Source organism: Zootoca vivipara, chromosome 1 (assembly GCF_965207765.1).
Source record: "Zootoca vivipara chromosome 1, rZooViv2.hap1.1, whole genome shotgun sequence".
Taxonomy (NCBI): Eukaryota; Metazoa; Chordata; class Lepidosauria; order Squamata; family Lacertidae; genus Zootoca; species Zootoca vivipara.
In genome coordinates, this window is record NC_142582.1 from 31814995 (window position 1) to 31840434 (window position 25440).

At 42.1% G+C, this 25440-nt stretch overlaps 1 protein-coding gene across 6 annotated transcripts in view; it reads right to left on the minus strand.

The window, feature by feature from the left end:
- Positions 1 to 25440, minus strand: part of FMNL2 (formin like 2) — a 194624-nt gene that overhangs the window by 31525 nt on the left and 137659 nt on the right. For all 6 annotated transcript variants that reach the window (XM_035131655.3, XM_035131679.3, XM_035131671.3 and 3 more), the window contains exons 6-11: positions 24973 to 25125; positions 14430 to 14538; positions 13319 to 13395; positions 12862 to 12955; positions 6707 to 6781; positions 1454 to 1564 (exon numbers count right to left, since the gene is read on the minus strand). In XM_035131655.3, coding sequence (XP_034987546.1) covers positions 1454 to 1564; positions 6707 to 6781; positions 12862 to 12955; positions 13319 to 13395; positions 14430 to 14538; positions 24973 to 25125 — 619 coding nt within the window. The remainder of the gene's footprint in view (positions 1 to 1453; positions 1565 to 6706; positions 6782 to 12861; positions 12956 to 13318; positions 13396 to 14429; positions 14539 to 24972; positions 25126 to 25440) is intronic.

The window sequence follows — 25440 nt, forward strand, 5'->3', positions numbered from 1 at the left end:
AGATGAAATACTGGGTCTTGATACGCTTCTCTATGGAAGGCAGAGAAATTCCAGGCCAGTAGAGCAACTGGTGAGTCATTGCCAGTTAGTGCAAACAATACAGACCTAGATGGACCAAATAACTGACTTGGTCGTATAAGGCAGTTTCCTATGTTAAGTGCTAAAAATGTGTGCAAAACTCAAGGAAGACAAGGGATTCCAGAGAGAGGAATGGGTAACAACATAATGAAGCAGAAATTAGCAATATTATAATGACACTGGAGTGGGGGATTTCAAGTGTGCAACTGAAGTTTCTTCTTCCTCTTGACGGTAGTTTCTCACTTACGCCCATATTATCCTTTGCTTGTTCTATCTCCACAATTGTGGTTAACTCACAGCTGCCAAGAAGGAAACCACTGTATAATTCCTGCAACTGAACCACAGGGATGCAGAATGAATAGAATCCTCAACAGTTAGCACAGTTTTGGTCTGAGTGGTATATGTCGCTCTGCTTCTCAAAAGAATGAGCAGGAGAAAGGGGGGAGCAAGAGAAGTCGGGGGAGCAGAGAGAGCGTTGAGTTGCCGGGACTCCTGAAAAGGATCCAGTTGTTTCAGCAGTAAGGTCAGTGCAGTGGAGGTGCACTGTAGCAGAAGCATTCTGTTGGCACAAAGGTGTACACAGCATCTGGCTTCATTCACATTTTCTTGGCATTGCAAGCGCGTGGTCGCCATGCATAAAATGCAGCGTTAAGAGGCGATTCTACTAACGCCTCCTGACTTCTTCCAGGTTTGTGGCTGGCATTTACTTGGGGCCGGTTGCAGCCTCAAAAGTTCAGTAAGCAAAAAACAGCAGCTCACAAGGCAACGGTCAGCAGAAACCTGCGAGAGAATTTGGTCCTTTTTTCTGAAGATGGCATGGCTCGGGGCAGTCAAGGAATAGCTTGCTATAAGGAGCCCGTGACACTGACGTTTGCAGCTGGAGCATGCATTAACTCATTGAGCACTAAAGGCATAATGGACATTTCTAAGGAAAGACTGGCATGGGAAACATTGGTCAAACAGGGTGGGCAACCTTTTGTGGACTGAGAGCTGCACTCCCTTTTTGGGGAAAGTATAAGATACTGGAAAAGTATACGACATGGGAAAATATAATTCAGTTCATCCAAGGGTGACCCCTAAGGGAGGAGGGTAGGTGGATAAAACTGAGAAACATTCATTTTTCCCCTTGATAAAGACCTCAAGCAGTGGATTGGGGTGTATTGATGGTGGTTGATTATTCATTGGATTGTCTTTGTGAGAAGCTTTTTATTTTAGTATGTCCAATGTCTGGCAATTGTGTTTTGTTTGTTTGTTTAAAAAAAACTAAAGTAAAAGCAAAGAACTCCCTATGGCTCTTTTTAACACAGAAAGTAACAATGAATTCTCAGCATAATCATATCCAAGTACAAAACAAGCCAAAGCAGGCGGTACTCACATCTAGATATTCATCCAGGCCTAGCTTAGTAAACTCATACTGGAGGTGGACTCTGAAATTCATGTCCTCTACTGAGTGAACCACTATGTTGATGAACTGCATACACGCCACCTGTAAAACAAGAACCATCAAAAAATGGAAACTGGTAGTGCTAACCCTTCATTTTGCACAGGGACAAATCATGTACGGCAATGTTTGCTGCCTTGTATACAACCCGGATTTCTTAAGACCATCTCAAGATTATGCCTGACAATTTGTGGGGAATGAATTATACTTGACAAAATAGAAATCAAGTTTTCTGAGTAAGAAGCATGTGTCTTGAAGAAGGGGAGATGTCCTACAATATGTCTACTCAGAAGTAAATCCCACTGACTGAATTCATTGGGCTCACTCTCAACAGGCAAAAGAGTATGCTACAAACTTAAGCTCTTCTTTAATGGCAATTCCTCTGCCCAATTGTTGTGTATGTTGTGCCTAGAATGGTGTGCATTTCAGAATGGGAACTGTAACCAGACAAATATGGTACTGTATGCAGAACGCAGCACCTTGAACATTTCAAAGAGGTCTGGCTAAACACATTCCGTGAACTGGGACAGGGATAGGGAGAGTAGTGTTAACACAAGCAAAAAACAGAGGACTGAAAAGAAGTCACCCATTAGAAGTCCTTTTCCCTGCTTCCTGGATGGATGGATGCATAGATAGATAGATAGATAGATAGATAGATAGATAGATAGATAGATAGATAGATATAGATAGAGCTACAGCAGTGGAAAATAAAAACACTATCTGATCCAAACGTGGTGGAATGGTTTCAGACACTAATTCACAAAGGTGTGACCAAGTTTTAAAGTTTCCATCATTAATATCTCTACTTCTCTCCCTTCATTCCAGCTACAAATCCAAAATCTGATTGATACAAACCAGCGTTGCAAGAACAATTTATTTGGACTGAATAAATGGATGCTCTGACATTCATTTCCACATGAATGAGGCACATATTTAAGGATCATGAGCTATAGTTTACTGTAGCAAAATACCTGGATCATTTTAAAATGGCACTTCACAGTGTCTAGGAATGCATTTTCAATTTTTCTTTATTTCAGGAAGCTTTTGGGAGGGGCGTTTCCCATTCTTCTGCCCAGGTGTCATGTCAAGTTAAAGGTCAGCAGCTTAGAGTGATCATTCTGTTTTCATCGGGTCTCAGTTGCTCAAGTTTCAATAAGTGCTGTGGAGCCTTGCTTGACCCATTTTTTACACTGTTATGACAAATATGGCTTCTGTTCTGCTAATAAGCAACCAGCAAAATACAAGGAACAGAAAGGGTTCCCCCAATGCAGACGGGCTCAGAAACAAACCGTGGAAGGTCACCAGAGACTGGTTCTTTTCCCCTTCAACCTAGTTCCTCTCCCAAACCTCTTGAAACACACGTCCCACAGGTGGTTTCTAGCAACATGCAGATCTTGTTAAACACCAGATGGCAACAGACATAACTGATCTGTTTGCCCATGTGCCATTAATTCTCAAGTGGCTCCTTCTGCATAATTATTTTATTTTATGTCACTGGGGGAAGGTGGGGGCATGATGTAAATGACCCAAAACTTTATTCATAATGAACAAAAGTCTTGTCTCCCAGATGTAGCGCAAAATTAGATCTCAAAAGTGCACTCTAAGGAGAAATGCTTCTTGCTATTTTGCAAAAGGCAGACGGTTTATACTACCCTAAGACAGGAAAGGGTTTAGTAACCAGTTCTGCTTAAAGCACCTACAGTTGCGGTTCAGCTGGGACTAATTTAACAGTGAACTCTCTCTTGAAACCCGTGATCCCTGCCTGTCTTTATATTGCTTTCTATTGTGCTGAATCTTTTACCTTTAGTGCCTATCAGAACAGGATGTTCTTTGATTCGTTTCTCTGGAGTCTCTGCCACACAGTGGTGCCAGATGCCTACAGGGATTGGTAGGGTGGGAGACAGGCTGACCAACAGCAGGTGGAGCCAGAAGCAATGGCAGACGAAGCCAACTAACTCTAGGTTTGTTTCCATCCTCCTCTGAGTTTCATAAAGGAGTTCAGACAAAGGAGGAAAAAGCTGGCAGCCAGTGTGTCCCAGACTGGTTGTAAGTAAGGAAGAGGAGGCAGGAGGGGGTTGGCAGAGTGTGATCTGAGGCTGTTGGGGCGGGTTCTATTCACTCTAATGGATGAGCCTCCAGTGCTGTGCCTGGGCCCTACCATTGCTTATCTCCTTCCTTTCTAGCCCAATCCTGGAGGAAATGCGATCATTCAAAATCCCTGGCATCCACAGGCTGTGTTTGCAAGATCTCTGCAAGGAGCTTCTGCCAGGCAGTGCAGTCAAACCAGAGCTAGATGGATCAGCTGACTTACTGCAAGACCACGTCCGATGTTCCCCTCCACCCTCTTCACTGAAACTAACCACTTGTGCTCACTGTCTGAACTTGTGGGCTTTATTCATGACAAAAAGAGCCCTGTGGCTGTTGAGTCAACCAGACGTCACCACTTTCTCCTCCTTGCAGATGATCAGTCTGTTAGCTACCCAACAAAGTAAAAAAATATTCTACAGTGGGTTTTTTTTTATCTCTTACTTCCCTTTTGCAGGCAGCTTACACGGTTGATTAAGGAACGCTATATCATATGACCATGCATGAAAAGGCCACTTGAGTTAGCACAACAGTCTAGTAAACTATCATGAGTCTTGTGGAGAGCGGGGGTTGGAGGAGTTCAACCTGGGGGAAAGGTCCTAATGAGTTGGGGATGGTGATCAGGAATCCCAAGAGGAGTCTTAGATCCAGGGGAAGGTCAAGAGAATAGCACACCTAAGTGTCATTGGATATCCCTAGCTCAATGTCACTGCCAGCTGAGGTGGCTCAAAGGCTTTCCCCTGCTGGTGAGAAGCCACCTCTTTCGGGGGAAGCATAGAATCATAGAGTTGGAAGAGACCACAAGGGCCACCCAGTCCAACCCCCTGCCAAGCAGGAAACACCATCAAAGCATTCTTGACATATGCCTGTCAAGCCTCTGCTTAAAGACATCCAAAGAAGGAGACTCCACCACACTCCTTGGTAGCAAATTCCACTGCCGAAGGGCTCTTACTGTCAGGAAGTTCTTCCTAATGTTTAGGTGGAATCTTCTTTCTTGTAGTTTGAATCCATTGCTCCGTGTCCGCTTCTCTGGAGCAGCAGAAAACAATCTTTCTCCCTCCTCTAGCACTTAGGGACAAATCTGACAGCAAGCCAGCCATGCCATCTCCACCTATTTGGGACCACCAGGTCTCCTCATTTAGTCTTTGAGTTTGTTTGACCAAGCCACACCCTCCTGCCCCTACAATTGATGTCAGATGCAAGGCAGGAAAAGACAAAGCAGAGCCAAAGCTGCACTACACACAACACTTGGCAAGTGACAATCAGCTGACACAGGCACCTGATGTCATTGTGACTGACAGGTGGAAAGCCCCGCCCACCTGTCAAACATGGCTCACAGGGGAATAGAATCTCCAGGTTCAGGGGCAATATACCTCTGAATGCCAGATGGAAGAGGACATGAAGGACTGCTGGTATTCTGTGTTAGTGGACTTTTCAGAAACATCTGGGTGGCCAATGTGGAAAGTAGGATGCTGGACTAGGTGATGCAACTAATCTTGTATTCTTAATTTATACGAGGGTTGGTTCACATACTGCTGTCCCAATGACGGAGCACTTGCCTTTGCAGACCTCTCTTCTTGCTTTGGAACACTGATGAAGGGACCCTTGCTCACTGTTGGTCAGCGCATGAGATTGGAGAGGATTCTAGGACAACCGTGCCTTGCTCCTTCCCACATGCTCCTTCGCTGTGAGAAAGAGGAGTGGCTTCTGCTGCCAAACACCAGCCTTTCCTTATTAGCAGCATCTAGAATTTTTAAAGTATTGCATTGCCTAAATGATCCAAAGTTGGTCTTCTCACACCAGAGAACACCTTTTTAAAGTGCTAGACCCTGCTGCCTTCATAGAAATTTCAGCAGTGGTAAACAGGGCACAGGTGGGTTCAGTGGCCAAACTTATCTTGTTAGCCAGAATTGTGGCCTTTTAATTTCATGCTGGAACATATAGTTCACTTGTGCTGTCTGTTCTCAGTGTCTATTTTCTCTCTCAGTAAAAGGGGATGTGGGGGATCAGTGACTAAACTAGGAACAAGGAAACTGGTAAAATGGAAGTGGAACATTTGTCCGTAGAACAGGAAGAGGAATAGCATGCCACTTCCCCATCTATGCTTTGGTTCATGAGGCATAAGCATGCTGTAGATTGCAAATAGTTACTTCATTTCACTTCTCAGTTAACACTGTTCCTTACTTTAAAATAAGCCTTCCCAGACCCTGGCAGTATCACTTTGACTTTTTAAGTCGGGGTGATCAACATGGTGCTTTCCACAACTTGTGCACTGTAAGTCCCATCAGTCACAGTAAGCACAGACAATGGGAGGCGATGAAAGGCGCTGCAATTCATCAACATCTGGATTATTATATTGGCTACCTGTGGCTTACGCACTTTTTCTGAATCATAAATTTTTCAAATTGCAGCCTAGGACCGATAACTGGAGCCAATCAAGCTTTCCCATTAGGAAACACAGCAAAGAAACACAGAGGTCACCAAAGAAGTATACCCTGTGATTAAGTAGAAACGAGCATGTTGCATGCAGCACTGCTTGGGGAGCAATGAAACAACTCCTATTGCCATAGCTGCCAAGTTATCCCTTTTTTACAGGGATTTTCCCTTATGCTGAATAGGCTTCCTCGCGAGAAAAGCGAAAACTTGGCAGCTATGCCTATTGCTCATGCCTTTTGCATTCCCCACACGGTCTTGCTCTTTTCTTTGCCTTGGAGCCAGTTGTTCATGGCCCTAGAAACGAGGGTTAGCATTGCAAGTGGGCCCAAAAGCTTGGGTCCTCCAAATGGTGCTTACAAAACAAGGCTTTCCCTTCTGTCCTCCTCACTGCAGCCCTCCCAAAAGGTGATCATGAGGTGCAGGAGACTCTCGTGGATGGAGTGGAATGTGCTGCTGCAAAGGACTGCTCATGCTGAATACTTATGCATCCAACCCATATTCATTTTGTCTTTGTTAATCTGGGTGAAGCTTAAAACTTCTTTTTCCTCTTTAGGTAGGCCCACTGCTGAAAGTTTTGAAACCCCCAATTTATATGCAAAATATACACTTAATAGAAAACAATAACAATGATCCAAAGTGACGTAAGGTGACACATACAACACTCACCATGAAATCTATATTGTTATCTTCATTTCGAAAATGTTCCATCAGCTTCTCAAACCTCTGCTTTTCCCCACAAACCTGGAAAGGAATTGCAGAGAGGTTCTGTTATACATCTGTACACTAGAGGGAGTACTAAAAACACTGCTGAATACCTCTTGGCTTGTAACGAGCAAAATAAATGGGAGTTCTGAACTAGTCAAGTAGACATTCTGATATTCAGTATACCACATATCCAGAATACTGCAGTCAGAAACAGTGTCTGGGCAGAAATCACTAAAATGTCCACGAAAATCCAGACATATGGCAACCCAGTGTCACCTTTGGCAATTTTCCTTTAAAATAGCTTGAAAAGTTTTGTTTTCTTTTGCGATGTTGCCAAAAACAGCTCAACAATTTTGCACAAAAAAAGTTCAACAACTTTTCTGTCCGGATTTTCACTGTTGTGAAATATGGCAACCTTACCCACTATAAGCTTCTAAAATACAAAAGAACATGGAAAATCACTATTTAATTTAACCGGGGTGGGGTCATGTTTAGTAACCAAATTTGGCACCTCATTTATTTGCTCTTGCATTTACAAAGACAAGTTAATTCTCATAAAAGCAACTTTTTCACTGCTTTGCTCCTTTGGGTTTTAATAACACCTTAACACAGAGAAATTAAACCACTATGAAAGGGAAACTGTTCAATAGTATAATTATAGCAGGTTAGGTTGCTGTGAAAGATATAGAAGCAGGAGCTGTAAAAAAAAAAGGGTTGGTAAACCTAGTGAAAAGTTTTTCCATTAGCATAAGCTCATTATGATCATTGATCTTGCTACAGCATGTATGATTTGTGTGATACAAAACGAACAGCATGTGGGCCTAGATTTATTTAGGATCCTTCAATCATGTCCTATTGAAATAAGAATTGACCATGTCAGAGTCAATCATATTGTTAATACTACAGCAGGTGTGGAGACCATTGGACCCTCCAAATACTGCTGAACTACAGCTCCCATTAACCCTGGCAATTGGTCATGCTTGCTAGCAGTGTTGGAAGTTAGAGTTGACCAGCACCTGCAGGGCAAAACTTTCCCCCATTCCTGCACTACAGAGGAAGCAGAGCTTAGAGCACAATCTTGGTGAAGGCCCTAAGAACTGAGGCAGGAAGGGTCTTCTGCGTTAGACCAGGGTTTTATTTTTTTCAGCCGGAGCTCACAGGAGCTCCGATCAGGTGGACAACTCCTGTGGCTCATCCCAGTCACTGCTAGGGATTTCTGGTGGTGGCACAGAAATTCTCTACACAATCAGGGCAATCCATCCAGCAAGCTATTCTAAACATTGCAGAACATTTGCCAATTGACAACTGGAACAGGCGGATAAAGCCCTGGGACTCTGCTGAACTTCTGAGTTAAATGAAAATGCGAGAACAAGACACAGAATTCAATTCAGAGTGAACTCCTTAAGGCAAGGGAATCAGGAGGCAACCATGAATATGATCTAACTTTTATTATGCTTATGTGTTTAAACCTTAAAGTCACACTCTCCTAATTGTTCTGTTTCTTTCTTTTTCTCCCACTACCCAGAGGTCACAATGACTTCTTTTTCTTCTTAGCACAATGGTCTAGTGTAATCAACCCATTTCACTCCAGGGTAGTACTATTTTGGGAGGGTGTTTCTTCCAGACTGGCATTGCAAGCTTACAGATTGTTGGGGGAACAAAAGACCAGTTTTCTTGCAAGTTTCTGTTTAAGTAAATGGTTGTTTAATGTTTACTAGGCTGAAAATACTTTGGAATAAAAATAATACACACATCAAGAGGGCTAACATCATTTGCAGATTACATCTCCAGGCAAAGACGATTGGCTCATGTTTTCCAACACGTCCTGCTGTTACTTATAAAATTAAATAGCTCAATTGACCAATAAGAATGAAGCTGGCTTCTTATTTGCAATAAAATTCTCCTCCTGAGTTACGATACATAAATTTGAACCTCTATTAATCTCTGTAAGAGTCTGGGGTTCAACAATGGACCCTGCAGGAGGGAAAGTAATGAAAAATAAACAGCCACAGTTCACTTGCCAAGCACTGATCCTCAAGCTCAGTACTAAAAAGTAATAACAATAACAATAACATAAATCCTTCACAGCTTTCTATCACAGGCCCAAAATTCTGATGCCATGACACTGCATTTACTTGTTGGTAAGCCCCATTGATTTCAATGGATTTTTTTTCTCCAAATCAGCATATTTAGAATTGTAGCCTCGGCCAGACTAACCAAGGAACATGATGAGGTGCATTTTCACCAGTCCTTTCAATCACAGGTTTTTAAAAAAGCATGTTTAACGCCATCACTGTTATTTCGAAAAGAATTCAGCCCTATGAGGCCCCAATCCAGGGCCACATTCTTGATTTGTGTTGGCATTAATCTGGTTTCCTGACCATAAATATTCCCTTCCATCTGCACTTTGGGGAGAGAATAAGAGCGCAGACATTGAATTCTGTATGGCTGCTTTTCCTCCCAAATAAAAGTGGCAGAATTAAGCATGCCCCTTCTACAAGTAGAGCTCTCTTCAAGCTTTCAAGGCAATTTGTGAGACTGCGTTAGGCTGGTCCACAACAGGGCCTTCTCGGTAGCAGTTCCCCATTTACAGAAAGCCCTCCCTAGAGAGATGAGCCTGCCTGCCTTTAGTATTAACATTCAGGAGGAATTTAAAAGCATCCCTGCTTATCCAGGCATTTGATGTCTGGAAGATACTGTCCCTGGTAATCTGGAAATCATTTGCTGTTTAGGACAGGGGTCAGCAAACTTTTTCAGCAGGGGGCCGGTCCACTGTCCCTCAGACCTTGGGCCGGATATAGAAGGCGATTGGGCCGCATCTGGCCCCTGGGCCTTAGTTTGGGGACCCCTGGTTTAGGATATCTGTATGCTTTTCAATGTTTTCAAACATTTTAAAATATTACTTTTTAAAATTTAATTGTGTTATTTTGTGTTTTTGTTGTTTGCCACCCTGGGCTCCTTTGGGAGGAAGGGTGAGATATAACATGATAAGCAAACCAACCAACTTGGAAGTGTGCCGGGCAGGGGGGGGGGAGAGAGAGAGAGAGAGAGTTAAGTCTGAAATATGACTGTCGGACAATTTATTGCATGACGGATGGTAGCTACAATTCATTTCTTATAAATAGAACCAAATTTGATCACATATAGCACACACACACACACACAGTGAGAAATACAGCCTCCCTTAAACTGAAGAGAATGCTAACAATTCCGACTCATCCATCCATTTATATTGTATAGCTGCTCTTCAGAAGAGTTGTTCTGTACAAAATGATAATGCTAAAAATTAATAAATAAATAAATGTGAAGATCAACCCATATTCCAGTTTTAATGTAACTTCAATATATCTGTAAACTTTGTACCCCAGGATGTTTTAGAGGCTGGATTAAACTAGATTAAACTACTGGAACCAGCTCAATATGTCTGCTTGACTTCCTGTCCCATTTAGCTGCTCGTAAATATCAGATAACAGACCTTCATATTTCATTTTAATGTAGTGCAGAGGAACTTTCTTTTGACGCACAGTGGCCAAACCATGTGCTGGGATTGAAATGAATGTCATTTATTAAGCCTGGAACTGGGAAAGAGCATGCTGGTATTCAAACTGGATGAAGCATCGTTCTTCTCAAGGACAACTAAGGCTACAGTCCTAATTCCACTCCCCTGGGAGTAAGACCCATTGAATACAGTGCGAATAATGTCTGCGTAGATATGGTGAGGATTACACTAAAATGAAAGAACAGTATAGGAAACAAGAGCAGACAAAACAGAAAGCACAAAAAAATCCCTTTAGTGCCAAAGGCTCTTCTATATCCTTTGAAACAGGTGAACCATTATTTTTATATGAACCACGACAGCTCGGTTCTCAGATGCGTTATAGTTCCAAAAGGAATGTATTCCTCATGCACTGCTGCCTAAACTTAGCAAAAACCGTGTGTGTGTGTGTGTGTGTGTGTGTGTGTGTGTGTGTGTGTGTGTGTCTTAAAAATGAGCTGGTACATGGAAATATGCTGCAGATTCAAGCCTTTGTCACAATTTGCTAATGAGATCACAGGAGGTCCTTCTGCCCCGAATGGAAACAACAAATGGCAGCAGAGAAGAACTCTAAATCTCTCTCGCACATTCGCCTCCTCCCCACAGCATCCCACTCACCAATTCATATATTCCCTACCTAGCTCAGACCTCTCTGTCCCACAAAAGGGAATGAGCAGCTTCTGTCTTCATTCTTAAAAGGCTATTTGACAGGAGCTGTCACAGAGTACTCCCTCCTTAGACTGAAGACTCTAGCTCACCCTCCATTTTTTAAATGATCCTGGATTGTGTGGTGTGGTGGGTGTGTGGGTGTGTGTGTGTGTAGTTTGGCCTGCATTTATTATTTTATTTTATTTTATTTATTTATTTTAGCCGCTGTATTAACAGTCTTAAACTTAACTTGGCTCTGGCTTTAATAGTTGGTTTTACTGTTCTGCCCCTTCAAAATTATTGGTTATTACTATACCCTATAATAACTACACACTATAATTATTTAGTGCATTTATTCTTGGCTTAACCTTTCATTTGCATGCAGTTCTGGGAACCCTTCGAGTTTGAAGAGAGGGATAAAAATGGAGGAAATAAATTTTAAATGTGTATTTCTTGGATGGATGTAAGAGAGCTGGGGAAGCATCCTGCTCTGTCAGCAGCTGCTCAAGTTCAGTCACAGTTCCACTGGACATCATGCTGTTTAATGTTTTCGTGTGTATTTTCCAGGTATTTCCATTTCTTACATCCCTCATGCTTCTCCGTGACTCCACAGCCATCTATGGACCAGTCAATGCCCTACTACTATCTCCATAGAGGGCTTCCAAGTTCCCAATTCTACAGAAAATTTAAAATAAAATGGTAAAGTATGTCTTTCACAATGTTACCTGCTAATTAGGTTGATCTATTTAGACCTGGCATGGGGAACCTGGGGCCCTACAGGTGTTCCTGGACTACAGATCCCCAAATTAAAAGAAACGTAACTCAATGTGCTAAAAATATGTGGATTTTAGATACAAAACAGCCCAATGCGTTTTGGCCAATTATCATTTAACTGGCGGCAGCTAATGATGTGAATGAGAGAGATATTTAACAAAGAACTCTGTGGGCTGTTTTTGTCAATTTGACCTCTGAAGGTTTTTTAACAACAGTAGGGCAAAACATGTTGGCTTGTTTTGAAAATAAAATCCCTACCAGTGAAGGAAGTGGGGCAAAATAAGGGAGTGGGAGAGGGAGGTGGCAAGAAAGGAGGGGGGAGGGGGAGGGAGACGGAGGGAAGGAGGGGAAAGTATAGAGGAAAGAGCAGTCCGATGGGTCAAGGATTTTATTTGCAAATTTGGAGAAATAGATAAGACTGCTTAGAGTCATGGAATTGTAGGGTCTGGCTCAGTCGGAGCATGGTGCTGATAATGGCCAAGGTTGCAAGTTAGATCACCGTATGGGACAGCTGCATAATCCTGCATTGCAGGGGGTTGTGAGCCAATGTTATGTATTATAGGTCCAAAATGCAAGACCTGTGCTCCTTCACACTCCCTCCCTTATAGTCGCTTTTAGCCGTTTGTCCTTGTTTTTATCTTTTTAAGTTATGAATGATATAATCACCTTCTAACTACTAGTTTTTATCCCTTACCAGTTTTAAAGTCTTAAGTGTTCAGTTTATCCGTATGTTTTATCTTTTCTTTTTTTGGAATATTTTATTTATTGAATATAAGAACAACATACAAGCAAATACAAGCAAACAAATAAAGCTTGTAAGTTTTATCTGATGCGGGTCTGTGACTGAAATAAAAGCTTGATGCTAATACTATGTATTATGAACCACGGTGATCTGACATTAATCAGGATCCTGCTTCTAGATTCAGTGTGAACCAGTGTCACAAACTAATTTGCACATGGAGGCTAATGTTCGCCATACTAGAAGTGGCGTGAGACAAACATGCTGAAATGTGTCCCCAAGATGCACATATATGAACAGCTACATTAGTCTCAGGCTGGGCCTCATGAAATAAAGATGAGCCGCCAAGCTCCGGCAAACCCTATCCAAAGCAGCTGTGCAAGGCACAAGGCACTCTCTGATGAAACAACAACAACCTACCTCTTTAAAATTATCGAAGGCAGACAAAATGATTTCGTGCCCTCCTCTTACAAGACAAACTGCTGCCAACAGTTCTAAGACCAGCGCCTTTGTTCTGTGCAAAGGAAGGAAGGGAGAAATCAATTAGAGCAATGTGATGACTCAGCTTTCGCAAGATGGATGTGACGGCATCTGAGAATAATATTTCTTTAATATTCAGCTGCTGCTTCAAAAGAATGACCCTGCTATTAGCTTCAAGCAAGATGTTGCAAACGCTCGGCACCTCTGCGGGTCATAGAGTTGTTTGTGTCAAGTTAAGCGATCACAACTTTAGATTAAAGCAAACCAGCTGAAGGAGGAATTAATCAAGGACTGTAGCATATGCAAACGAGGGGTTTCTCGCAGAGAGCAACTTCAAGCAGGAAAAACTAATCATCACCACACACAAAATTCCCAACACAAAAGAGGAGCCTTTTACCTGGGATTCTTGTTGTTCAGGCTTAGTGCAATTTCATTAACAGCATGGGGGTGCGACATGACCATATTGAACCCGTACTAAAATAGAAAATGGAATTAAGAGTTCAGTGTTTGGAATGCATTGTTATCTTTATTAAAAATCAGCAAACCTGGGCAATTTCACTCATTTCTTGATGGCGAGCGCAAGTTTGCTACTGAATGTAACTGAATTAAACTGGGAATTAGAGACAATCCAGGCAAGTGTATCTATATGATGTTTGTACATTAGGGTTGCCATATTTTGAAAAGCAAAAAAGAGGACACTATGACAACTCTCCTTTTAAATACCCCTACTATAGGTAGGCTATAGAGGCTGTGATATATTGCTGAGGGGGGCAGGAGAAGAGAAGAAGAAAGCAAGTCTTCAGCTACCAGTTAAGTCTATCCAGAAAGTATAGCCAGAGACATTTTGGCAAATTTTAAAAATCTACCCGGAAAGAAATTTTACCCTGAAAAAGAAGACTTGTCATGGAAAAAGAGGACACATGGCAACCCTATACATCTAAATAAGACTGACCACAAGATTCAGTCTGAATTCTGATTTGGTGTTTTGAAAGCAATCCACCTTAATCCAAAGCAGTTTGTAGGTTGTCCAATTCAGCTCAGGGTCAATCCAAGTCTGCTTTGTTTTCCCCTACCAATTGACTATTAATACAACCAAGAATGCATCCTGACTGTGTCAGGAATTAATGCCAACTTTTTTACCCAGTTTCAGTTGCAGAATGCTTGGTTGATCTGCCAAAAACGTACCATGCGTTATATTACTATGTCATACTCCTAGTAGACCCAATTAAATCAATGGACATGAATAATCTAAGTCTATTTGTTTCAATCTACTATGCTTATGACTTAGTTAGAGACAAGCCTTTAATAACTATCAGTAGTGGGTGTCACAGGGATAACCACTATTTTTGTTTTCTCTCCAAAGCTTTCAGTTATAGTGCTTTATTTTGTGCCCACGTGACTCAGTCCACTACATTTTTATAAGCATGGACACTTGCTTCCTTTAATGAGGGAAGGAACACAATCCATCCCATTGAAATAAGTTACCAAAGGAACTAAAGTTTAGTTACCTGGTAATTCATGATGGCACGTAAACACATGATGCAGACATGGACATCATCCTTTTTACTCACTAATCTTGAATTTTTAAGTGTTCTTCTGCTTGGTAAGGTGTTATACCTGCAAAGAAAAGATATTTGGCTATTAACAAAAACTGATTTTCCATCCATCCTCTGTCATAACCTGTGAAGATACGCAAGCAGTCTCATTACTAATAATGGCAACAACACAACAAAATAATAGCAGCAGCAGCAACCAAGTCTTCCATCAGCATTTCAGTTGCTGCAAAATGTTCATATTAGTGTCATTAACAAAGTTAGCTTTACATCATATCATACCATGGAATCATAGTTGGAAGGGTTAGAAGACATTTCAGTAGAACTGTTAACTGGTGCATTACACAACAGATCTGGATTCAGTTGAATTATTTTTATTCAGTTGTGTGAGAAACTCGAAGGCCTTTATGCTATGAGAAAAGGATTGGAATACAGTAATTCCCAGTATTTCTGTATCCTCTCGAGCACCTGTCCTTCTACCTTTTCTGAGGTTAATAGATGCACTAAGAAAACCGACATCTTTGCAACAACAAGCGAAGATGTGCTAGTTTAGCAGCTGTTTACATTGTGATTACAACCTGGCACCTGTCAGGTCTTGGCACTCCGTCAATGCATGATGTCTGGAGTAATCACTTAATCACTGCTGTGGTACTTTAGGTCCTAGCAAAGCCGTACATTCTTTCTGAATAAACTCTCTAGCTGTCAGTTTCTTGCCAAGTGTCACTCATCCAAAGAGCTACATGTTGCATGAAAGGCAGAGACGTTCTTTGGCTTCATCTTGTATCTACCTATACAACTGAGTTCCATGCAAGCATATTCAACACTTTAACGGGGATTTTCTCGAGCTGTGCAGAGAGCAAACCTACATGTACATTGAAAATCCCCGAGACTGTAGCTTCAACCTCCACCACACTAGAAATTCAACACCCAATTCAGTTTCACGGTGTTTCTGCAGACTTTGCTCACATATCTTCAGACCAATGCTAACCCCTGATCTGTGACGGTGGAAAGAAGAGCACACCCTGCCCACCAGCAGTGTTGCTGCTGACAGAAGTTATCATAAGTCATGAGTAGGCAACCTAAGGCCTGGGGGCCGGATCCAGCCCTATTGCCTTCTCAATCCGGCCCATGGACAGCCCAGGAATCCGTGTGTTCTTCCATGAGTAGAATGTGTCCTTTTGTTTAAAATGCATCTCCGGATTATTTGTGGGGCATAGGAATTCATTCATTTTTATTTATTTTTCAAAATATAGTCCAGCCCCGCCCCCACAAGGTCTGAGGGACAGTGGACCGGCCCCCTGCTGGAAAAGTTTGCTGACCCCTATCATAAGTCCTTGAAAACTGTGTTGCATGGCGAGGCAGGAGCAGCCACAGATCTGCTGGATAAAAAGCCAGCCCATTTCCTAGTACATAAAGGGTTTAATCCAGGGCCCTCTACTTCACTAGCCTGGAGTTGGCACCACAAGACAGTGGAGAACTACCACCACCTCCACCCACGTTCCACCCTGGCCAGCAGGGCTTTAGAGTTGGCAAGAAACCCCCTGCCACCACCCCTAGTTAGCACTTTCAAGTATATATTCATGACCATAAGGGCTAAAGACTTCCTTTTTAAAACGGAGAAAGAGAAACAAAAGCTGCGATTCTCCAGAACCTGGGTTTGGTACCCACTAGCTTAATGTGCCTTTCCTGCACTGACTCCTTCTAAAGGTCCTATAGTAGTACAGTGGTACCTCAGTTTATGAACACAATTGGTTCCGGAAGTCTGTTCATAAACTGAAGCGTTCATAAACGGAAGCGAACTTTCCCATTGAAAGTACTGGAAAGTGGATTAATCTGTTCCAGACAGTCTGCGGAGTACTTAAACTGAAGTGTTCATAAACTGAAGTGAACTTTCCCATTGAAAGTAATGGAAAGTGGATTAATCTGTTCCAGACGGGTTCACGGAATACTCAACCTGAAGCGTACTTAACCCGAAGCATGGGTGTAATTGGTTCCGGAAGTCTGTTCATAAACTGAAGCGTTCATAAACTGAAGCGAACTTTCCCATTGAAAGTAATGGAAAGTGAATTAATCCGTTCCAGATGGGTCCGCGGCGTTCGTAAACTGAAAATTCGTAAACCGAGGTGTTCATAAACCGAGGTTCCACTGTAGGTTTACACAGAACATATCGGCTGCCATGGTTGGTTGGATGGTTAAGCTTAGAAGTGCTATTACATACTTGGATTCTACAGAAATACACACACACACACACACACACACACACACACACACACACACTGGACCCAGGCCCAGTTCTTCCATGGCCTCCATTTACTTATTTAATATTCATGGGAAACTGTTTTCATTAGTCAAGTTACAACAATGCTCTGCATTTAAAAAACAACAACCATCCTATAACAAACTCCAATGCAGCTCATTATCCCACAATGCATTAGGAAAAAATATACTTTTATTAACATGTTTTATCTACAGTATTATTTTAACATGTGGATATAAATGTTCATAGATTAGGTGCTTTTTAATAACCTGCTCCTTCTAATTGCCAAATAAAACAGCCTAGCACTATTCAACCTAGCCAAATAAAAGCTAATTATTCTAAAATTGTTTTAGCTGTTGCTTTTAATGGCCATCTTACTAAATCATCCTAGCGTAATTTAACTGGGCCTGAAATACTACACAAGGAGCAAGTCTTATTGAAGTTATATGAAGCCAAAATATATAGGTCTGGATGCAATTACAATGATGTCTGCATTTAAACTGAAAACCTTACTTACCAGTATGAAAGAAACAGACATTCAATATTCCCGAGCTTCATGTTAATAGAGAAAATGTTTCCATTTGTTCTATACCAACTCTCTGCCAGGTCTCATTAGCAGTTACCATCATGTGATAATTAAAATCGATATGAGAACATCACAGCCTTTGTTCTCACTGGATATTCTCATAAGCAAGCATGCCAGTCCATCAAAGACAGCTGGAGCCTCAGACCAACATATTTGGGGGGAAAGTCATATCCTATACCATTTATTGAACACTGAATCTAAAACTTTGGAGGGAGGAATAATTCGGGACCACACCTACATCACTGTTCTGAGAGTTTTCACAGGGTGAGATTCACAATTTTCTCCAAACATGAATCTCTGACTCAAATGTCAATCAATAAACCAGGGCATTGTACATTAGCTATTACTTAAATTTGCCTAGGGCTTGCTGATCAGAAGGTCGGCGGTTCGAATCCCTGCAACGGGGTGAGCTCCTGTTGCTCGGTTCCAGCTCCTGCCCACTTAGCAGTTCAAAAGCACATCGAAGTGCAAGTAGATAAATAGGTACCGCTCTGGCGGGAAGGTAAACGGTGTTTCCGTGCGCTGCTCTGGTTCGCCAGAAGCAGCTTTGTCATGCTGGCCACATGACCCGGAAGCTGTCTGCAAACAAACGCCGGCTCCCTCAGCCTATAGAGCGAGATGAGCGCCGCAACCCCAGAGTCGGACACGACTGGACCTGATGGTCAGGGGGCCCTTTACCTTTTAAATTTGCAATGAACAGAAAATAACAAATAACTGATATCTCCCTCTGACACAAAATAAATAAATGTAGTTGTATACTCTCTGTTGAGCATAAATAGTCGAGTGAAAAAGACCTGTGTACATTAATGAAAAATACATATTTCTGATAGTGGAAAGATGAAATAAAATATTATCTTGTGCTGTACAGCAGGCCTTGCAGAGATCTGTTCCTCACTGCTCATATATGCTTCATCGTGGCAGCACATGATATATGTTATTTCAGCTCTAATGTCAACTGTCTAAGCTAGTTTATGCTACAGCTTGGAAAAGCTATTTTAAAAAGTGCATTACTGCCATAATTTCCAATGTTCATATAACTACCCATTTTTATTAGCCACCCTCTTCTACTAAAATATTATCGTAAATGGAACCAGGAACAGCTACTTAAAAAATGGAATGCTATTAAAGAACATATGAGTTGGGACTCTGCAGTATAACTCCCTTCAGGACAGCTCTCAGACTGAGCATGTAAATACAGGGCAAAGCTCATTTTGCTTTCTGGACTCAAGTGCACCACTTCTAAGGTTATCTAAAAGATTGTGTTCTCCCATGCAAGCCTGTCTGGGTTGTAAGAAGTCTGAGAGAGCCCCTTCTTTCTGCTCCCTCAACACCTGAAGTGTTTGGGTGATAGGTGGTCTTCTCAATGATTGCCCTCAAACTCTGGGTCTCCTTGCCAAGGAAGGCCCTCCTAGTCCTGAGGTGACTTGAGGACAACATTCACCCTTGGGCCAATCCTCCAAGGCCAGATACCAGTGGCGGGTGCAACCACACCACCCTCTTGCATACACCCAGGCATAGAACACAGAGAGACAGCTGTCTGGTCAGCTGAGGAGGGAAGGCGACTGTCTTCTTCCCATTCATCTTCTGGGGCACTCTGCCCCTCACCCCCCTACACTCCTATTAAGGAAAAAAAGTCACTGTGTGTAATCCAGGTTTCCAGAATGGAAAATTAACACCAATTTCTGTTGGTGAAATGAATATTCTGGGCTGAATACCAAGCAAGTCATTACAGCTGGCAAAGCTACAGCCAAGCTGAAGGGACAATTATTTAAAGGTCTCTCTTAATAAGGAAACAGTTTACATTAACCAGCTACAGGAGTGGAAGAGACTGAAAATTCCTAATCTGCATGTGTATTTCTCAGTGCTATGGGCAATGTGGTATGTGTGTGGATATTCCTTGAAGTTATCCATTTCAATTATTACATTAATTGGCAGAGGGCCTTCTCGGTAGTGGCACCCGCCCTGTGGAACACCCTCCCATCAGATGTTAATGAGATAAGTAAGTACCTGATATTTAGAAGACATCTGAACGCAGCCCTGTTAAGGGAAGATTTAAATGTGTGACATTTTAATGTATTTTTAATCTTTGTTGGAAGCCGCCCAGAGTGGCTGGGGAAACCCAGCCAGATGGGTGGGGGTACAAATAATTTATTATTATTATTATTATTATTATTATTATTATTATTATTATTATTAACTTAAGTAAGGTCATCAAAGGAAATTTTCACTTCCATTCTCTCCACTGCAGCCCCTATCCTCATTTTCCCAGAAAGTCTCTTCAGAGCATCAGTGACCCTCCTGAACAAATCTGGGATGGGGTGAAGGGAGCTGCTGGAGAAGAAGACAATGGTCCAAGCTTGGGCGTGCCTCCATTCAATTTTGGACAATTCCCCACTCCAACTTCCACTAGCAACCCCTTGTGCTGTATCCCACATTGTTCAGGACCCCACACCCAACTCTTAGAAGAGGCTGCAGAGAGAGGGGTGGTGGGAAACTTTCCTTCTGTGAACTTCATTAACATGTCACCTTATCTTAGGTTGCAAGCCATATCAGCATATTAGGTTCCTCTATCTCAGCAGTTGAGAAACAAGTGGGGATTGTTTCTGACACTTTGTGGATAAAGATCCATAGCCCAGAAAAATATATATATTAAGGAGAATAGAAAACAGAACGTTGCTCTTGATCTTTGCTTATGCGGCATGACTTTAGCCTCAAGTTTCTTGCTTTGACGATGGCTGTAAGATGTGGGCATATTTTTGGCGCTTTTCAACTGTCAGTAGATATCAGAGCTTTATTATGTATCTCTATCTTCAACATTCCCCCTGTTTCGTTTGCTTTATAGTGGCAGAAAACACTGGTATCCAGTGGAGACATTTCACTTAACATATCACACACACACACACACTCTCTCCAATTGAATCTAGAGTGGGTGAGGTTATGCCTCCTGGTCTTTCAATGCTTTCTTTTCATTTCTTGCTACCAAATATTAGGGCAAAGAAATGCTCTTAGATGAGCTGCTGATTTTCATTTTTCTTCTGCTGCAAGTCAGAGACGATGCCTCTGATAATATATTTATTTTCGTAATTAATATCACATGTTTCCCTTTTTGCCTTCCACTTGTGCTTTTTTTCTTTCTCTCTTTCAAAGGCACATTCTAAAGAGAGAGAATCCTTTTGTGGGGGGGGGGGGAGAGGAAATCCACCCTGTCCATATTTCTCTAGCTTTAGAGGTTTTCCTACTTCCAGAGAATGAGCTGCAAAACACCCAGGTCAAAGCTCACCAGGGCCATAGATTTTTAGGCAATCCCACTATCTTTCAGTCTCAGTGCACACTACTGCGATCCTGAAAATTTATATTGTTGTATGGGTAATGCCAATGAAGCACTTTCAAAAGTCTTAAAAACGCTATAGAACAGGTAGCTATTATATTAGGACTGATGAAAACAGCACATTTTGTTGTTGCTGAGAAATAGCTGTTGCTTCTCTGCGTGAAGAGGCTAGTTCATAGTAGCCTCTCCCCCCCCCACACAACATTCCATACATGCATGTACAGAGGTATTAGACATTGTGAACCATCTTTCCCATTTCGAGCTTTTCAGCACAACTGCTCAAATACTCACGATGTGGGATTCAAAAGACATAACGATGCTAAACCACAGAAATCAATGGGACTTAAAACAGTCTTGATTAAGTGAAACCCTGTTGCTTTAATAGGCCTACTCCAGGCATCCCCTGACCACTGGTCCTGTTAGCTAGGGATCATGGGAGTTTTAGGCCAAAACATCTGGAGGGCCGCAGTTTAGAGATGCCTGGCCTACTCCATCCACTGCACCATTCTCAGCAAATGATTTTGCAGGGACTTAACAGACTGGGGAATGTTGAAGCAGAACCCTGCTGGAGAGGAGAAAACTTTGCTGCGGAAGGATGGCCTCTTTTTCGCCTAAATTGCCAGCTGTGATGGCAACAATGAAAAACAGAAAACTAATGCACTCGGAAATGCTCATTCAGAAGCAGCAGCAACCTCAGGGGACCAGAGTTAGGGTACAGAGGGCGTGTTGCCTTCAATAACTTGATCAACAGACATTAGGCAAGAGGTGCTTCTGACATTCTATACAGCAAGAAATAAATGTGCTTCCCCAAGTAGAAAAATACTGCACTTTGGTTGCTCAGAAATTACAGTATCGGTGCAACAAAAGTGCTGCCTTGGAGGTAGACCCGCAGGGAATGCAGAAAAAAAAGGGAAGCAATTAATAAATTGTTGCCACCACTGCTGCTTTTCTGACTCTGCAGTGAAGTTGTGAACATTACAGCACAAATGTGGAAGGTCTGGGTGATTGGCATACAGTGCAGTCCTATGCATGTTAAATATTTGTCTCATATGAAGACGGTACACTAGAGTCAACTGCACAGAGCCCTTTTTTTTGTAGGCCATAATAAAGATCACTTGAGACAGTGGGTTGCTTTCACAAACACAGAGCTTTGAAAAGAGGCTCTCTAACAACTACACATACCTGAGGAAGGAATATCTGGGAAGGTGCGATTTACAATTTCTTTTGGAACGTCAGCCAGATTAGAATGCTGGAGATGGCCTGAACTAGGCTAGCAAACCAGAAACAAATCTTTGGGAATGTTAAAAAAGATAAATAAAACCTTCCCCTTGATGGCGGTGACATGGGCCTCAGAACGGGCCAAAGCGAAAGCCTTAAAATTCCATACTAAGAAAACTAATATATGATGGAATACTAGCCAATAAAAGCTAAAAGACAACAGTGTACATTTTGTGGTTTATTTATAACTAACCACAAGCTATGGGGAATTCCTACTTTAAATTCCTGTCTTGTTTTTTAAAATAACCCCCACCACCCCCACCGCCAACACACACACACACAAATATAGAAGTAAGCATCAGCATATTAGATATAATGAGATAATCCACATCTCAGACACCGAAAGTTCCTCTAGCTGGAACCATTCATGAATGACATGTGGTCCACCTCCATTATAACACATGGCAAGCAGTGCAAGGGAGCCTGCTGCCATGTACAAGTCAGCTTTTTAAATTCTATTTTCTGGGCATAGCTTTTACACCCACGACTTACGAGATTTTCCGGCTTGAAGCCTCACCAGCAGAGTGTAAACTGAAGCCACTCCAGAGGCAGTTGGGTGAAAAGCAGCTCTGGCGGCGTTTGAACTGAAGTTGTTCAGGCAGACAAACCATTCTGATGGCATTTTGAGGCATGGATGACCATGGAGGAGAAAAGGAGAACAAGGCAAGTGAGGAAGAAGAAGAAGAAAATGATGCTGTAGGGAAAGGAAAGGAAAGCACAGGAGAAGCCGTTGACACAGAGCGATGAGAAGGTGTATACAGAGTGGGCGGCGCATATGAAAAAGGAGATGGAGAGGAGGAGAGAACGAAAATGTAAGCAATGTGTAATGCACACCTGTATTTCTGCTACAATCCCAATGGGGGTTCAAGGAAGAACCCGACCAAAATCCATCTACTACTGATTTATGAAGTTTGAAAGCCCTGCTTTCTTAAATGGATCTACAGTGTACAAACAGTGCAAGAACCGCCACTGCATAGCTTTTCCTGGGTATCACCCTATAAGCAATTGCCTTGCTGCCCCTGTCTAGAAAGCATTCAAATTATTTGGCTCACTGGAGACGTTTTTGATATTGCCTTCTCTCTTCTGCTTTTTCCAGATCAAAAACTAGCCCTAACAATTTGATCTTCCTTCTCTGCACTCTTCATTCCAGTTGCATGGATCTCTTTTGCAAATTATCACTCCTCTGATTCTTTCCAAACTTCTGAAGCCTGAATCAATGGCATGGGCTAAATCTGTTCTAAGACCACTGATGCAGCCTGACTGTTTAATGTCGAAGTTCCAAGAAAAGGAGTGAAAGAGGCTGCGTAAAATTCTAAGTTCTAAACCCTTAGTGATTTGAAAGCTTCTTTACTTTTGATGTCAGCCAGCAATATTCAAAAAGGAGCAGTGAACTTGAAGAAATTTGATATTTACTATCAATAGCCGCCTTAAGACTGATACTTGCATTGAATAAAAAACAGGCTGCATTTTAGGTATATCGTTAGGGAAATTAGCTTGTGCATGAGCAGTTCCTGCTGATCAGGCACTCACTACTTCCAAGTGATGTTGAAGAAAAGCAACTATGCAATAGTGGCATAGTTTTTACATATTGATAATTCTACATGGTATTAGAGGGAATAGTAAGTGCTAGAGGAAATAGTACTAGAGGGAATATCCCACCACAGATAGATACTAAGCAAGAGATACTACATGATAACCACAGAACAATAAGCAGCGATGGATGAAGAAGCTGATTCAGAGAACTAGGGACCTTGAGCGGATCTCAGCCTACTTGGTGGTGGCCCTCAGCAATGCCTCGCCTTGACCTTGGGTTGCGCTGACACCAGCAGCAGCAGCAGCTCCCCAAAAGCAAAGAGCATAGGCATACTCAGAAGGGAGAGTTGGTTAAGAGACCACTGAAAGAGAGAGAGCTTCTAGGGCACAAATTGGATGGGAGGGAAGGGAAAAGGAAGATGAAATGGATGGTGGGCTGACAGACTGATTCCTCAAGTGTGAGGGAAGGAAGAGAAAGAAGGAGATGAGAAGTGCCTGAGGCTGCTTCTCTGCAGTCTAGCCCCTCTCCTCTGCACTCATGCCCAAACAGTCCTCCTTTCTTTCCACCCACTATCCCGTTGAGCCAGATTGCTTCTCTTCTCCCTTCTGAGGGGAAAAGGCCATAGGGAGCATTGTAGGAAATGAGAAAGAGCAAAGAGGTTACATTTAAATAAATAACAAATTGGAAGGGCCATCTACCATTAAACAGAGTGACAAAGCACACTTCACAAAACAGATTCAGAGTGTCATGAAAGGGTAGCAAACTGGTAGTTATTCAATTTATTACTGTTCTTATTTTTACTACCAAGGACGGAGAGAGGTGCTTCCAAGATTTTCTGCCTCAGGAGTCAAAATAAATTGACTGGTTTTAGATACTGTTGGGAGGATCCACCTAATGGGCTTCCACTCCTCCCCATCCTCCGTTTAGTAAATATCACAAGAAATGGGTTTGGCATGTAATAGTTCAAAGATCTTGCCAGCCTTGGTCAAATTAGTTCTGAGTATTTATTTATGCTTTGGTATATCCATGCCAAAGGGTAGTGAGAGCTCTCCAAAAGGCTGTTTGCTTTAGAAATGTAACCAGATGACTCTTCAATGTGGAAGGACTTAGCAGTTCAAATCTACAGGTGTCTACTCTGAAGTAAGCCTCATTGAGTTCAGCAGGAACATGTTAAGTGGGTATGGGACAACAGCCTTATCACTCCGTTAATTTCACAACACCAAGAAAAAGGCACTCCTAAGGGCATTCTAATTTTTTTGCCAAGCAATCACCTGCAAAATAAAAAAAAACACCACAAGCAAACTCGGCTCACTGCAATATAAATAATTAGCTGCCTCAGATCATTTTTAATTTAATTAAGAACAGCCTGTGAAGTTTGGCTAAGTAGTCGTCAAAATATGTAAACTGTATAATGAGGGTTGGTGTCAATATCAAAATACTGTATGTAATATTCAACTGAATTCTCCCCTTCATGAAGCTGCAATCTTGCTCCCTGGAGCTGCCTTGCTTTCTTACCGTAGAGTAGAATGTCTGCTAGAGCGGGTAATGCTATTGCCAACGGGAGAGGGGAGGTTACTTCCTCGATGGAGGTCTTCAATGGATCGACTCCAAGGCTTAGATTTATCCATTGAGTTTTCCATGTTGTTTTCCAAGCTTTCAAAGTCAAATCTAAACGGAAACGAACATTTCAATGCAGGTTTGCAAAACACAAAAACAGAAAAGAGAAAGTAAGCAAGAAGAGAGAGACGTAGACAACTTTTTCCTTCCTGCTGCTGAACATCTGCAGATTTACTCTGTCCCAGCAGATTACAGTCAAAGATACAGTGACAGAGCGCACTGTAACATATTTCCCCTTGAGCTAAAAACAAAGTGCTAGTTTCACGTACGTTTCACAGTAAATTTGGATCTTGAGAAACAGGGAGAGGACCATCGTGCTGTTAGAACTGAGAAAGAATCTTACAACCTTATCCAGATTTTCTAACT